This window comes from Ovis canadensis, chromosome 5, assembly GCF_042477335.2.
Source record: "Ovis canadensis isolate MfBH-ARS-UI-01 breed Bighorn chromosome 5, ARS-UI_OviCan_v2, whole genome shotgun sequence".
Taxonomy (NCBI): domain Eukaryota; kingdom Metazoa; phylum Chordata; class Mammalia; order Artiodactyla; family Bovidae; genus Ovis; species Ovis canadensis.
The window spans coordinates 20,868,356-20,884,969 of record NC_091249.1 but is presented as its reverse complement, the minus strand read 5'-3'; the positions used below and the strand labels follow the sequence as shown (position 1 = coordinate 20,884,969).

Here is a 16,614-nt window from a genome sequence, read left to right as displayed (position 1 = left end):
GTTAAATTCACTCATTCCAGTCCATTTTAGTTCGCTGATTCCTAAAATGTCAATGTTCACTCTTGCCATCTCCTGTTTGATCACTTCCAATTTGCCTTGATTCACGGACCTGACATTCCAGGTTCCTATGCAATATTGCTCTTTACAGCAAAAGACTTTACTTCCATCACCAGTCACATCCACAACTGGGCGTTGTTTCTGCTTTTGCTCAGCCTCTTCATTCTTTCTGGAGTTATTTCTTCACTGATCTCCAGTAGCATATTGGGCACCTACCAACCTGGGACGTTCATCTTTCAGGGTCCTATCTTTTTGCCTTTTCATACTGTTCATGGGTTACCAGGTACCTTGCAGTTGCCAGAGTAGAAAATGAGGTGGGGATGTGTGAAGTGGGAGATTGATATATACACACTGTGATGGTGTTTAGTTGCTAAGCTGCGTCTGAATCTTGTCTGACTCTGGAGTGCACTAGGCTCCTCTGTTCATGGAATTTCCCAGGCAAGAATATTGGAGTGGGTTGCCATTTCCTTCTCCAGGGGGTCTTCCTGACCCAGGGATCGAACCCACGTCTTCTGCATTGCAGACAGATTCTTTTTCACTGAGCCACCAGGGAAGCCCAGCACACTACTATACATCAAATAGGTAGCTGGTAAGAATCTACTGTATAGCACAAGGAACTCTGCTTGTGCCCTGTAATGACCCATATGGAAAAAGAATCTTAAAAAGAGTGGCTTTACGTATATATGTATAACTGATTCAGCAACAGTTAACGAACATCAGTAACGAACATTCAGCATCAGTAGCTAAGACAACACTGTAAATCAACTATACTCCAATAGATATTAAAGAATAAAAGACAAAAAATAATTTAGAAAATAATACGGCTATGGTAACGTGAGCTTCCCAGGCGGCACAGTGGTAAAGAATCTGCCTGCCAGGGCAGAAGATGCAGGAGATGTGGGTTTGATCCCTGGGTGGGGAAGATCCCCTGGAGAAGGGAATGGCTACCCACTCCAGTATTCTTGCCTGGAGAATCCCATGGACAGAGGAGCCTGGCGGGCTACAGTCCATGGCGCCGCAGAGTCGGACACAACAGTGGTTGAGCAAGCACGCCTGAAACAGGAGTATAGTAACAGAGTGGAGGGATGGTTCTCAACCAGGAGCAGGAGGTGCGGACTCTACCACACAGGGTGTACCTGGCCAGGTAGGAAACATTTTTGAGAGGGTGGCGCTACCGGCACCTAGTGTGTGGAGGCCAGGATGCTGTTCAATATACCGCAGTGTACAGAATGGCTCCCCAACAAAGAATGATCCAGCTCCAAAGTCAGCAGAGCCAAGGCTGAGACACTGTGCTCTAGAGACTTGGAGTTCGTTAACTGTGGCTGAAACTTCGACAGTTGGAACCTTTGATTCCTGACTGTGCCACTAGTTGGGTGGAGGAGGCGCTAGTAAAAACATTGCAGAAAGGGGAACCCCTCCGAGGGCCCGAGAGTGGGCTCTTGTCTAACACTTGGGAATGAGTTGTCCAGGAGATACACGTGCTGGCAAAACAAGAGAATTTATTGGGAAGGGGCGCCCTGGAGGAGAGCAGGAGGGTAAGGAAAAGCTGAAGGATTTCTCTGCCACGTGGCTCCCACTTTCAAGCTTATGATGATGGAATTAGTTTGAGGCTTATCTCTGGCCAGCATTCTGACTCAGTGTCCTTCCTGGCAGTGCATGCATCACTCAGCCAAGATGGATTCCAGTGAGGTGGGTTCTAGGAGGTTGGTAGGACATGTGGGCATCTCCTTTTGACCTTTCCCAAATTCTTCCAGTTGGTGATGGCTTGTTAGTTCCATGTTCCTTACTAGGACCTCCTGTCACAGAGTAACTCACACAAATTGTTACTATAGTGCCTGGACAGGGTGGGTGGTTTCAGTTCATGTTTCCGCTAGCAAAAACAGTCATTAACAGGATTTCTCCAGTGGTCCAATGGCTAAGAGTCCTTGCTCTTAATGGGACGGGGCGGGGGGTGGGGGAGAGGGGGCGGAATTCGATCCCTGGTCAGGGAACTAGATCCCACATGCCGCAACCAACAGTTCAGGTGCTACGACTGAAAATCCTGCACACCACAATGCTGCTGCTGCTGCTGTTGCTGAGTCGCTTCCATCGTGTCCGACTCTGCGCGACCCCATAGACGGCAGTCCACCAGGCTGCCCCATCCCCGGGATTCTCCAGGCAAGAACACCAGAGTGGGTTGCCATTTCCTTCTCCAATGCATGAAAGTGAAAAGTGAAAGTGAAGTCGCTCAGTCATGTCTGACTCCCAGCAACCCCATGGACTGCAGCCCACCAGGCTCCTCCATCCATGGGATTTTCCAGGCAAGAGTACTGGAATGGGGTGCCATTGCCTTCTCCTGAGGATCAAAGATTTCCTGTGCCAGCAACTAAGACTTGGCACAACCAAATAAATAAATAAATAAAAATAGCAGTGAATCACAACCAGCATTTCATGGGGTCTTTGCAAAAACCAGGCGTGGTGCTAGCCTCACAGTCTCTGTAAGTACATTTCATTCTCACCCACCAGGAAGGTGGGTGAGAAAATTTAAGCCCAGGGAAGCCAAGTGGCCTGAACAAGGGGTTACATCTCTTTGGACCTCATTTCCTTCATTGGCAGCCTTCCCTGATGGTTTAGACAATAAAGAATCTGCCTGCAATGCAGGATACCCAGGTTTAATTCCTGGGTTGGGAAGATCCCCTGGAGAAAGGGAATGGCAACTCACTCCAGTACTCTTGCCTGGAGAGTCCCATGGACAGAGGAGCCTGGCGGGCTACAGTCAATGGGGGCGCAAAGAGTTGGACACGACTGAGCGACAAATACACGCACTCCTCATTGGTGGGACGGGATTATGGCGTGTGCCTCTCGAGGTTGTTGGGAGGACTGCCCTCCACAAAGGGCATCTGCTAGGATGAGCCCATTAGCCAGCACACAACAGTTAACCGCCAAGTCTGGCTAAGTGCCCAGCCTAGCCAGGGCTGGAGAGCCAAACAATTTCTTTCATTATCCTAGTTGCTGGGGGAATTGGCAGAGAAAGACCTGTGAAGTGCCTAAGACAAAAGTTACTAGGGTTGCTGGGGGCATGCCTTTCAGGCAATGCCGAGCCCAGGAAACTTTCTTCTCCAGCCTACTTCCCCAGAAGATTCTAAATTGGCCCTTTCACCACCAGTAGGAGCTGAAGGCAGGCTGGAGCCCCCAAGGAAAACCTCTGTCCTTCCTGGGGAATCCAGGCTTGCTTAGCTGTCTCCTTAGGTGACCAACAGGAGTTGAGAAAGATGGATAACTGTGGATGAGCTGACTGATTGGACAGTTATGGACTCAGCACCTACTATGTGCCAGGCACGCTGACCTGGCACAGACGCGGACGTCACGTTCTCATAGGAGGGACAAACAGTAAACGAAGAAGAAACATCAGCTGGTGGTGAGTACTGTGCAGAGAATTAAAATAGGGTGATGGTGCGGGGAGCAATTTGAGAGGTCAAGGAGCAATGGCATGGTCAGAGAGAGCCTCTCAGGAAGTGGCATTTAAGGTGGAATGTGCGTAACTTGAAAAGGTGCAGCATGGGAGTTCAAGTATGGCGTATGCAAAGGCTGAGATATATTGGCCAGCATTAGACCTGAGGAGAAGGGGACAACAGAGACTGAGACGGTTGGATGACATCACCGACTCAAGGGACTTAAGTTTGAGCAAGCTCCAGGAGTTGGTGATGGACAGAGAAGCCTGGTGTGCTGCAGTCCATGGGGTCACAGAGAATTGGACATGACTGAGTGACTGAACTGAACTGAAACTGGCTTCCCAGGTGGCTCAGTAGTAAAGAATCTCTTTGTCAGTGCAGGAGAGGCAGTAGATGTGGGCTCAATCCCTGGGTCCGAAAGATGCCCTGCAGAAGGGAATGGCAACCCACTCCAGTATTCTTGCCTGGAGAATTCTATGGACAGAGGAGCCTGGCAGGGTAATAGTCCATGGGGTCGCAAAGAGTTGGACATGACTGAGCAACTAACACTTTAACTTTTTGCTGTAATAAACTGTCAGGGTGAGTGAAACAGCATTTGTGAATTCTGTGAGTCCTCCTAGGGAATCCTCCAAACTTAGAGTGGTCCTGGAGACCTCTGAACAGCAAGGCCTTTCTGGATAGACAAAGCAGGGAAGGGAAGTTGGAGCAGAGAAGAAAAAGATGAGCAAAAGTTCAGGCTGTTAGGTAAAACTATTTCTTGAGTGCCTGTACGTAAAGTGGGGCCTTTAAAAAATATATATATGAACAAGTGGAAAAGCAGATCATATTTTCATTCTTTATTTTTCTGACCACACATGTGGGATGTGGGATCTTCATTGCCCAACGAGGGATCAACCCCGAGCCCCCTGCCTTAGGAGCATGGCGCCTTAACCACTGGATCCCCAAGGAAGTCCCTTTTTCTTTATTTTTTTGATTGGAGTATCATTGCTTTACAATGCTGTGTTAGTTTCTGCTGTACAATGAAGTGAATCAGTCATACGTATGTATATAAACCCTCCCCACCTGAGCCTCTCTCCCGCTTCTCCTTCCCACCCCTCTAGGTCATCGCAGAGCAACGAGCTGAGCTAAGGCGGGTACTTACATACCTCTCTCCCAAAGGCCTTGTTCACATTTGATTCCTCATGGAACTTTGGGTATTTTTTTTTTTGGTTGTCAGGCACATTGTGCTTTCTTCCTTATGTGTTGTTCCTGAGATGAGAGCCTCCTCTTCTCACCCTAGCCCACCCGGGAGTGGTTCTCACTTCCATTTACCACAAGCTGGCAGCTGGTGTCCCGGGAAAGAGGCTGTTGGCTTAAGTCCCCCAGCAAGGCAATGGAGGAGTCAGCATTTCAAGCAAACCCGTGGACACCAAGGGATCCATTCCTCCAGTCTGTGGTTTGTCAGCACTGAGGGGTCCTGCTCATTTAAAAAAAAAATTTTTCCCCAGGCTTTATTGAAATACAATCGACATATAACATTGCGTAAGTTTAGGGTGTATCATGTCCAAATGATGCACTTATTTATTACAGGATGGCTACCCACAGTAGCATTAGCTAACACGTGTCACATAATTACCATTTCATTTTTGTGGTGAGGACATCTAACTCTCTTAGGAACTTCCAGGTGTATAACGCAACATAGCACAGTACTGTTAACGGTAATCGTCAAGCTGCACATTAGATCCGTGGACTGACTCATGACTGGAAGCTTGTACCCCTTGGCCGACCTCTCCCCATCTCCCCACCTTACAGTCCTGGCACCCACCACTCTCCTCTCTGCTCTGAGTTGGGCTTCTTTTGTGTGGTGGTTTGTGCTGGGTCTTTTTTGCAACACGTGAGCTTCCCTGTTGGGCAGCACAGGCTCCAGGGCATGCAGGTTCAGTAGCTGCGACACGTGGGCTTAGTTTCCCAGCAGCATGTGGGTCCTTAGTTCCCTAACCAGGGATCGAACCTGCATCTCCTGCCTTGGAAGGCAGACTATTAACCACTGGACCACCAGTGAAGCCCCCGAGTTGGGCTCTTTTTGGATTTCACGTAGAAGTGAGGTCTTGGAGCAGTTTTCTTTCTCTGACTTGTTTCACCCAGTGTAATGCCCTCAAGCTCCATCCACGTTGTTCCAAATGGTGTATTTGATTATTTCAAACAGCACATCTCGGTTGCTTCCTTTTTGTTTTTTTGACCTTGACCGGCATATGGGATGTTAATCAGGGATCAAACTTGCTCCCCTTGGATTAGAAGCGTGGAGTCTTAACCACCAGGCCGTGAGAGAAATCCCTCAGTCAGTTCCAGGTGGGTAGGTCCTTAACTGCCCCTCCGGAGACTTGCTAATCTCCCTCCTTCTCAAGGAGAGCAGGCCTCAGGTTCCATACCTCCTGCAGGCAAGGAGATTCAGCTAGAGTTGATTTAAAGTTGGTGCTCCAGTTTCTCAGTGCTGCTGACATTTGGGGACAGATAGTTCTCTGTGGAGGCCCTGTCCTGTGCCTTGCGGGGTGTTGGGCAGCATCCTTGGGTCCTACTTTCTAGATGCCAAGAGCTTCTCCTCCCCCAGTCGTGACAACCAAAAATGTCTTCAGACATTGCAAGTGTCCCCTGGCGGGGTGCAAAACGGCCCCCAGTTGAGAACTGCCAGCTTAAATAGTACACCTTGTGCCCGTACTCCACTGGAGAGCACAGTGAGCACAGGATGGGATCAGGGTTCCCCCGAGTTTGTCGTTCTTGCCTGCCCTGCCAGGGTTTGGCACCGCTCCCAGTATCGCACAGCCTCCCCCTGCACGCCTGGGCCAGGGCTCAATTTCCATGGAGCCCCAGGGGACCCAGGTGTTTGGGAGGCTGGTTGGTCCCTGGGCTCCAAAGCTGAGTGCCAGGAAACCACAGTTACTGTGGCTACTGATGAGCTCCCAGGGCGAGGAGCTGTTGGTTGAGGGGGAAAAGGCTCGGGTGCCTGGCGGAGTCAACATCCAGGGGATGTCGGCTGGGAGGCCACTGTCCAACATCTCCCCCCATTAGGTTTCGTAGACCAAGTGGAGGCGTGAAGAGCCGCTGGTTCATCTCCCCAGGGGCTCTGGAGGTGACAGAGGCTGCAGGTGGTCAAGAAACCTAAGAGGGTGAGAGAGGTACCCCACTGCAGATGGCCCTGCCCGGCTGGCCTCCTAGGAAGGCCATCTGGCCACTGGTGTGAGGTGTCTGAGGCCCTGGCCTTTTCCTGGGGAAAGATTGTCCAGGTGAGTGGGCAGCATGAACTGCAGCCCCCTAAGCCCAGGCACCCGCCGGCGACTTCTCCAGGGTCAGGCAGGCCCCCTCCCAGCGCCTGCATCCAGAAGCGTGGCCATCTTTATCAGCTCTACGGTCTCAGGTAAGGGACAGGGCCGGACTGGGAGGTCGGGGGGTGCCAGGGCCAGTGGGCATGGCTCACAGCATCTTCTAGACCTGGATGTGAGCGCAGCCCGGCCAGTGACCCACACACATAGGAACTGGTGAGGGAGAGCGTCCCTGACCCTTTGCTCCCTCCTCCATCAGCCAGCCTCAGAGCCTGACTTGAGAGAGTTGTTGTGAGTAGCAAATGATACCTCAACTAATATTAATGATAAATGTTCTAAGCTAGACTTAAAAAGTGCCCGAGTCTTCCCACAGCTACAAAACTCTGTATGACAGGATCCGGTTTACTCCTCAACTTTATCTGGTATAACTCTCACCTCACCCACATGTTATAGTCACACTGAGCTCCAATAGGCCCAGGAAACTATGAAGCCCCAAGCCCCATAAGCTGTAGTTATTCAGCTGATCTGTTTATCTAATGCATGACTCCTCCAACCAGGTTATAAGCTCCATGAAGGCAAAGAGTTCACAGTGTGTGCTGGCAAGTGTTTAATAACCTGTTCTCCAAAAATTAAAACAAAACCCCCTGATTTATACTGTCTGCCAATTTCTGTGGTGTAAATTCTCCCACCACGGTCAATTTCAAGCTATCCTGGGGTGACCTCATAAACACGGAGTCAGATATGTTGGGTAGCTCACCATCCTCGAATATTTCCCTAATGCAAAATCAATAGCTGTAAACAAACTCAAGAGCAGAATCCATGGTCAAGGGTAGTAAAATAATTCAGAAGTGATGAGGTCTAAGTATTTGCAATCTCCGCTTTTACTATAATGTGTTTCATCCTAAGTTTAGATAGTTTAATTTTTCATGTCGTTGTTGTTTAGTTAAGTCATGTCTGACTCTTTTGCGATCCCATGGACGGTAGCCTGTCGGGCTCCTCCGTCCATGGGATTTTCCAGGCAAGTATACTGGAGTGGGTTGCCATTTCCTTCTCCAGGAGATCTTCTCGACCCAGGGATTGAGCCTGAGTCTCCTGCGTTAGCACATGGGTTCTTTACCACTGAGTCACCCGAGAAGCTAATTTTTCACAATGGCTGTTTTAACAAAATTCCTGATGGTTTAGCAGTCAGCTCTCCCAGGACAGCAGGGGCCGGCTCCAGCAAGCTGCATTCTCTCCATATGCACTGTTTGCCATTGTGTCCGTGATGCTTTTTTTTTTGGCATTTTTGTCTTGCGGGATCTTGGGGCTTCCCAGGTGGTAAAGAATCTGCCTGCCACTGCAGGAGACACAAGAGATTCGGATTCGATCCCTGGGTCAGGAAGATCCCTTCGAGGAGGAAATGGCAACCCACATCAGTATTCTTGCCTGGAGAATCCCATAGACAGAGGAGCCTGGCTCGCTATAGTCCATGGGGTCGGAAAGAGTCGGACATGGCTAAAGTAACTTAGCACGCATGCCACAGGATCTTAGTTCCCTGACCAGGGATTGAACCTGTGTCTTAACCACTGGACCACCAGGGATCCTTTTTAGTGTTCGGACATAAAGTAACTTCACAGTGGACATTTTATGGACAAATATAAATAAACTGTGGAATTCACAGGACAGGCACAGGAAGGGAGTGGGAGACAGGTCCGAGATTGGCATCAGGTCAGTGCCTATGCAAGGACCCAGGCAGCTTCTTTGTACTAGCGGCTTTAGGAGTCCTTTCATGGATGCTCAAGTGACCTTCCCCTGGCCGTGGAGAAAGCAAATAATTCTTGAATGCTTACATTACAGTAAGTGCAGCCTCAATGGTTGCATCAACATTTATTGAGTGCCTGTGTTGAGTGCTGAGAAATTAGCAATGACTTAGACAGAGCAGAGGTTTTTGACTTTGGGGAGCTTGTAGCCCTGCAGAGTAGAGGCATCACCCCCTTTTTACAGAGGAGGAAGCCAAGGATAGCATGATGCTTGGCACAAGGCCATACAATGAAGGCAAGTGTAAGATTCTAAGAAAATAATCTTAGAATCCAGATTTACCCTAGGCAGGGTTGCCAGATTTATAAAAAATAAGAAACCAAACCACCACCGTAACCAACAAAACCAGAACACCCAGCTCAATTTGCATTTGAAATAAACAACCAATGATCTTTTAGAATAAGATAGCGTGCAGAGAGGCTTCCCTAGTGGCTCAGCAGTAAAGAATCTGCATGCAAGGAAGACTGCCTGCAATGTAGGAGACATGGATTTGATCCCTGGGTCAGAAAAATCCCTTGGAGAAGGAAATAGTGACCCAGTCCAATATTCTTGCCTGGGAAATCCCATGGACAGAAGGGCCTGGCAGTCCATGAGGTCACAAAGAGTCAGACACGACTGAGTGAGTAACCCACCACCGCCAGTGTGCAGAGAGGGACGTACTTATGCTAACAAGCGATTTGTGTTACACATGGAACAGGGCTTATCAGAAATGCACATTCTGGAGTTCAGGGAGTGGGCTATACTTATGCTATCAGGCTTCTCATTACTTATCTGAAATGCAAATCAATTGGGTGTCCTGTATTTTATCTGGCAACCCTAACCAAAGGTGAACAACCATACTGGTTAGCTGGGTCTGAGCGGTTTCCTGGGATGTGGGATTTTTAGCACTAACACTAGGAAAGTCCCAGGCATAGTTGGTCTTTCTGGCATGCCTCCTATTTTTTGCAGCTTTTGATTCTTCATGAAGGGTCCTAGCTTCCGTAAGAGTTGTTCTGTTCAGTCACCAAATTGTGTCTGACTCTTTGCAACCCCACAGACTGCAGAATGCCAGGCCTCCCTGTCCCTTGGACATGAACTTGGCCCAAGTTCACATCCATTGAGTCGGTGATGGATCCATCCAACCATCTCATCCTCTGTCGCCCTTTTGTCCTTCTCGATCTTTCCCAGCATCAGGGCCTTTTCCAGTGAGTCAGCTCTTCACCTCAGGAGGCCAAAGTATTGGAGCTGCAGCTTCAGCATCAGTCCTTCCAATGAGTATTCAGTGTTGATTCCCTTTAGGATTGACTTGTTGGATCTCCTTGCAGGCCAAGGGACTCTCAAAAGTCTTCTCCAGCACAATTCAAAAGCATCAGTTCTTCAGTGCTCAGCCTTCTTTATGGTCCAGCTCTCACATCTGTTCATGATTACTGGAAAGAATATAGCCTTGACTATACAGACCTTTGTTGGCAAACTGGTGTCTTTGCTTTTTAATACACTGTCTAGGTTTGCTGGCGCCAGTGGTAAAGAACCCACCCGCCAACACAGGATATGTAAGAGACGCAGGTTCCATCCCTGCATTGGGAAGATCCCCTGAAGAAGGGAATGGCAACCCACTCCAGTATTCTTGCCTGGAGAATCACCATGGACAGAGGAGCCTGGAAGGCTAGGCTACGGTCTACAGGGTCACACAGAGTCAGACACAACTAAAGTGGCTGAGCGGACACACTAGGTTTATCATAGCTTTCCTCTGTAGGAGCACCTGAGGCTAAAAGCAGAGCTGCGAGGCAGGGACGAGTTCTGAGTTTTTCCGGTTCCTAGCCTCCATGCCGTTCCTTGCAGATATGGATGCAGAGAGGGAAGCCCTACAGAGCACCGCCTACCCTGAAGTGCAGACCTTCTGCCAGAAGCATGGCCTGATGTTCGAGGTAACGACCCACCCTCCCCCGCTCACTGTCTCAGCAACCCGGGCAGTCATACGGGCTCCCTGCTCAGAGGGGCTCCACCCCAGAATTACAGATGAAAGTCCTCTAAAGAAGGCAGGTGGAGAGGTCATGGCCATGGGCACTGCAGTCTGCCCAGGTGGTGTGGCAAAGTACTACGAGTGAATGCCTTGCAACTCTGCTCCTTGGGCATGTCACTTAAAAAAAAAAAAAAAGATGTACTGTCTTTTTCTTTTTGGCTGTGCTGGGTCTTCATTGCTGTACGTGGGCTTTCTCTAGTTGCAGAGAGCAGGGGCTACTCTTCGTTGCTCCCAATGCAGGGGACCCAGGTTCGATCCCTGGTCAGGGAGTTAGACCCCACATGCTGTAGCTAAGAGCTCACATGCCACCCCTAGACCTAGCACAGCCAAATAAGTGAATCAATAAGGAAAAGTACTTTAACAAATGACGGTGGGGGCTGCTGGTGTGATGGATGACGCAGGCTTCTCATTGCGGTGGCTTCCCTTGCTGTGGGGCATGGGCTTTAGGACATGTGAGCTTCAGCAGCTGTGGCTCCCGGGCTCTCAAGCACTGGCTCAGTAGTTCTGGTGCAAGGGGTGAGTTGCTCTGTGGCATGTGGGGTCTTCCTGGGTCAGGGGTCAAACCTGTATCTCCTTACCCCTGAGCCACCAGGGAAGCCTTGCATATCACTTTCGTTGTTGCTTTGTCCTGTCCTCCAGCCCTCCCTACACTGGAACAGCTTTAGGGCGTGTCTACGAGGGCTGTGGGATATTTGGGTGGGCATGCATGTGATACGTGCACCAGCTGGGCCGTCACCATGGGCCCTAGATAGAGGGCACCAGTCCCAGGGTGGGGATGTAGATGCCTGCATGTTTCTAAGCGGAAACTGATAAACCATCTTTGGAGTCTCAGCCTCAGTTGATGCTATCTCTTTGCCATTTATAACAGTCATCCAGAGAGTCTAGCCACTGGACCACCAGGAAGGTCCCTCTACATTACTAAGAAAGAGGCAACGCTGTGGAGGGAATTCGCCTCTGCCCTCACTGATCATGATTCATGATTCAGTGGCAGACCAGGAAGACAAAGGTGCTGAGCACCGATGGAACGCCCCGTGTGCGTCCCTTTAATGTGCGACTAAGGCAATAAACATCGCCAAGACGCAGGCTGGGAGACAGTGGCCTGGAGAGGTGGAGTTTCTTGTGCGGGCCCAGTGGCTGAGCCTTTTTCCTTTTCCCTTTCCTCCTCCAGCCACATCCGGTACTGCAGTCCTTTTATCCCATGCTGTAGTTTATTAGGAATTTTATGTCCTTCTCTCTGGGAGAAGACTAAAGAATTGAGGGAGACTTGGCCTGTTCTGAGTCCCACCCACTCTCTCCTCATCCCAGCTTTCTGCCTGATCAGCTTCACTGTTTGAATTAAACCATTCTACTCAGCCTCACCTCTGGCCAGTAGGCCCAAATGGACCGGAAGCATGCAGTTGCCCAGGACACTTTGCTATGTCTGATTCTGGTCAAGCAAAAACCCTCCTTTGCAAAGAAAGCTCTGCAAACAAGGGTGGACATGTCCTTGTTTAAAAAGGAGCAGTTTGAAAATGCCCAAGTTCTTTAAAAATGTTTTAAAATATTTTAAAGTAAATGTTTGAGTTTGGAATTTAGATTTACAGGAAAATTGCCTATAGGATAGAGTCTCCATATGTCCCACCCACCCACTTTTTCCCCTGTTGTGAACATCTTCTATTATCGGAGCATGTTTGCTATGACTAAGAAATGGACATTAGTACGTTGCCTTTAAGCAACCTCCAGACTTTTTGACTATCGCCATCTGTGTCTCCTTTCTGGCTGGAGAACTCGGTTACATTCAGAAGGCCAAGGAACGCTGTTATATTTAGTTGTCCCAGCTCCCCAGTCACCTGTGGCTGGGACAGCTCCTTGGTCTTCTCCTTCATACTCATGAGCAGCACAGTTGTGGGCAAGATTGCCTGGGAGTCCTGTGGCATACCTCCAATTTGGGTCTGTCTGATATTTTTCTCATGGTTACACTGGGATTATGGGTATCATTCAAGTTCTTTTAATGCAGACAGCCCTCTTTGAGGAAAGGTTGTCAAATTACTGAAAGAGGGGCTTCTCTGGTGGTCCAGGGGCTAAGACTCTGAGCTCCCAGGGCAGGGGGCCAGGGTTGGATCTCTGGTCCAGGAACTAAGATCTGGCATGCTGCGTAGGGCAGCCAAAAATAAAAAAATGACTGAAAGAAACCTTATGCCTTTATCAAAAGGAACTGGAAAACATCACCCATCCTGCCGCCTTCCTGACAAACCCATGCTTGTCATTTCCAGGTGGTTGACCTGCGGTGGGGTATTCGGAACACTGAGGCCACTAACCCCCTGACTACAGAAATCTGCTTGGAGGAGCTGGACCGGTGTCAGGAAATATCCATTGGGCCAGCCTTTGTTGTGAGTCTCTTGGGAGGGACAGAGTAACTCTTACTTTTCATTCTAGCACCAGGATACGGCCCTGTTTCTAGACCACACCCGTCAATGGAGGGAAGTGGGTGGCATGTCTGCTATCATGCTCAATCTTCATAGCCTGCCCATGGCAGACATTGCTAATTGATCACAGCACCCATTTTTCTGGAGAGCTAGCCAGAATCCAGACAGTAGCAGTCAAGTGCAAGCAGCAGGTGAGTGGCGGAGCAGAGTGCTGAAGCCCAAAGGGATCTTAGGATTTGCTCCGAGCTTTCCCACATCATCAGCTTTGTTTGGGGAACTTTGAGATCCTAGAAAACCATAGAGAAGGTGAAAATCTACAGGGTATGCAAATTTTTTTCTCCCATGTGCCCTGTGTTATTGGGAGCAATCTGCGTCCCTTTTTTGAGCCAGCCTCAGGAGCTAACTTCTTCTGACCCTAGGTAAGACCAACCCGGGTCTTCTCTCCTCCCCAGCTAAACTCTCTCTGATCCCAGAACAATCTCCAGCTCACAATTAATGGTTTAAGTTATAATCAGCATATGATATTCTAAAATTTTGATTTGTTACATTACCAAGTTTCAAATATACCAAGAACTAGAGAATTTTGGCTCATAAATCCTAGAGCAGGGGTCAGCAAACCACAGCTCATGGGGCAAGTCCGGCCTTCTACTTGTTTTTGTAAACAAACCTTTATTGGCACACAGCCACGGTCATTCATTTACATACCACTCTAGGCTGCTTCCGGGTTCAATGGCAGAGCTGAGTAGTTGCCACAGAAACCATCTGTCCATCAACCCTGAAAATATTGGTTATTTGGCCTTTGATAGAAAGTTTGCCTAAACCTGTCCCAGAAGGTAAAGAGAGAAAAAGTCAAGAAAGTATCTTTGCCCAATACATCTTAATCAAAAAGAAGCTTTGAGCAGCTCCCCCAAAAAACTTCTGGAGGTAAGAATACAGCAAGTAAAAGAAGGTTTATAAAAGCTGTTTTCTAGGGAAATAAAGACAAATACATGAAGCCCATTTGGACTTAAAATCGCCCTGCCCAGTGTGCGTGCATGCGTGCTAAGTCGCTTCAGTCGTGTTCGACTCTTTGCAACCCTATGGATTGTAGCCCACCAGGCTCTCTGTCCATGGGACTCTCCAGGCAAGAATCCTGGAGTGGGTTGCTGTGCCTGCCCTCTCCAGGGGATCTTCCCGACCTAGGGATTGAACCCATGTCTTTTATGTCTCCTGCCTTGGCAGGCAGATTCTTTACCACTAATGCCACCTGGGAAGCCCACTGCCCAGCGTAGCAGCCACAAACCACATGTGGTGATTTAAATTGATTAATATCGGGTAGAATTAAAACTTCAGTTCCTCGGTTGCACCAGCTGCATTCCAGTGGCTCAGTGGCCGCGTGTGTCAAGGGGCCACCGTGTTGGACAGCATGGGTATGAACAGTTCCAGGGTTGCTGAAAGTTCTAGTGCTGCTTCAGAGATCAGTTCAGTTCAGTTCAGTCGCTCAGTTGTGTCCGACTCTTTGCAACCCCATGAATTGCAGCACGCCAGGCCTCCCTGTCCATTACCAACTCCCGGAGCTCACCCAAACTCACGTCCATCGAGTCAGTGATGCCATCCAGCCATCTCATCCTCTGTTGTCCCCTTTTCCTCCTGCCCCTAATCCCTCCCAGCATCAGAGTCTTTTCCAATGAGTCAACTCTTCACATGAGGTGGCCAAAGTACTGGAGTTTCAGCTTTAGCATCATTCCTTCCAAAGAACACCCAGGACTGATCTCCTTTAGAGATTACGTCTCTTTAAAAAAAAAACAAAAACACTAAGATCTGGGTGGCAGATGTGAAAAGCTTTGCTATGTGTTAAGTTTTATCTGTACAGTTACCACTGTATTTTCATGCTTTGCTCCTATACTTTTCTTTGTAGGCTGACATCAATTTTTCTTTCTTTCCTGCTTTGTTGAACTGTAACTGATACCCAGCACTGTATGGGCTTAAAGTATACAACATAATGACTTGATTTACACGTATTGTGAAATAATATTAGTTGACACCCAGCTGCTCATATAGATACGAAAAAGGGAAATGGTTTCCCTCGTGATGAGAATGTCTAGGGTTTACTTTCCTAGCAACTTTCAAATATACCCTACAGCAGTGTTAACTGCGGTCACCATGGTGTACATTACATCCCTAGGACTTACTTATCTTATAACTGGAAGTTTGAATCACTGGATTTCATGTCTTTATTTTTTTATTGAATTCTTTATTTTTTTTATTTTATAGCTTGCCGGGGTCCAGCCCCGGTGGATCCAGGGTGATTTGAAGCAGGGACGGTGTTGGCAAGGAAAAACTTATTTATTTAGAGATATAAGATTAGATTAGGAAGAAATGGTAGAGTAGGAAATTTAGGTGGAGAAAAAGAGGCTCAATAACTTGGTTTACAGGGAAAACCAATAAAACCTCGAGACAAAAGGTTTGCACCATCTACGTTAAGTCACTGGCGCCCACTTGAATATTGAAGGGTGCCCCGCCTTAGGCTCCCTTTCACATGGATCTTAGCAGCCAGGGCAAATAAGTAGACATGGTGAGCCTCCCCGCTCCAGATGGGAATTCAGCCTAAAAAAGGGAGAAAAGAATGACATAGGGAAGCCCAGCATCGGTGCAAGACTCCAAAAACTTTATTTTTCAAAATCAGCTTATATACCCCAAGTTGTACACAAAGAAATAATGGAATATGCAGAGTTATGCAGGGGCAGCAGTCCTGACCCTCACTGAGACCAGGCTTTCTTTTTGCATACCCTCCCGTATACAAAAGGTCTCAGGTGGTTTACATTATCTTCTGGCCAAGAGGCCTGTTAACATTTTTATGGCTCTCTTCCTGGATAATTGTCTATCAACCAGAAAACTCCTTTTCCCTAGAAGTGTTTTTTCTTTACTCTGCCTCACCCTCAAAGTACTAAATAAAGATACATTCCTGTAGAACAAAGGTGCAGTGGGTTATAACAAAGAAGGTACTTAACTCAAAGATCTTATGTTGCTACTACCTGTTTCTCTATATACCAACTATCTCTACAAATAAAATATATGAAAATTTGGCAGCAAGTATTGGCTCAACAAACGAAACTTTTAATCAGTCCTATTCTAATGATTTTGACTCCTCGGAAGCCCCTACATTCCTAGGATGTTTTAAGCTTCCTGTGCCTCCCGAGGTCGGGGAGGCCTCAAACAATCACAGGCGCAGCTGTACGAGTCCTGCAGGCAGGCTAGAAAGCCCTCAGAGGGGTTTTTGGATTGAAACACCCTTTCAAATGCAGAAGACTAAAGCCCTGAGTTGACTTTTTCCAGAGTGTGTCAGAAGAGTGGAAAAGCAGAGTACAAAGGCCGGCAGACTTTGGGTTTTTGGCGTACAGGCTCAGGAAATCCCAGGGGGAAGCCCTGAGATTTGACTCGCCTTGCCCGTCAGATCCCTGCCGCATGACCTTGTCACAGGTGGGCTTCCTCACGCTGGCTCCCGGCAGTAGCTGATTTTCAAGTTCTGTTGGTTTCAGCTGTGATTCAGGTACCTACATCCGTAATGGCTCAGCAGGTAAAGAGTTTATCTGCAATGCAGGAGACACAGGAAGCGTAGGCTTGATCCCTGGGTGTGAGAGATTCCCTGG

The 16,614-nt window shown here is 48.4% G+C and overlaps 1 protein-coding gene across 1 annotated transcript in view; it reads left to right on the top strand.

Annotated features, from left to right (window-relative positions):
• The first annotated feature begins 10,405 nt into the window (after nucleotides 1–10,405).
• Nucleotides 10,406–16,614, top strand: part of NWD1 (NACHT and WD repeat domain containing 1) — a 78,697-nt gene continuing 72,488 nt past the window's right edge. Inside the window, 3 exon segments of the mRNA XM_069589150.1 lie at nucleotides 10,406–10,448; nucleotides 10,451–10,485; nucleotides 12,833–12,949. Of these exon segments, the coding sequence (XP_069445251.1) occupies nucleotides 10,406–10,448; nucleotides 10,451–10,485; nucleotides 12,833–12,949 (195 nt within the window).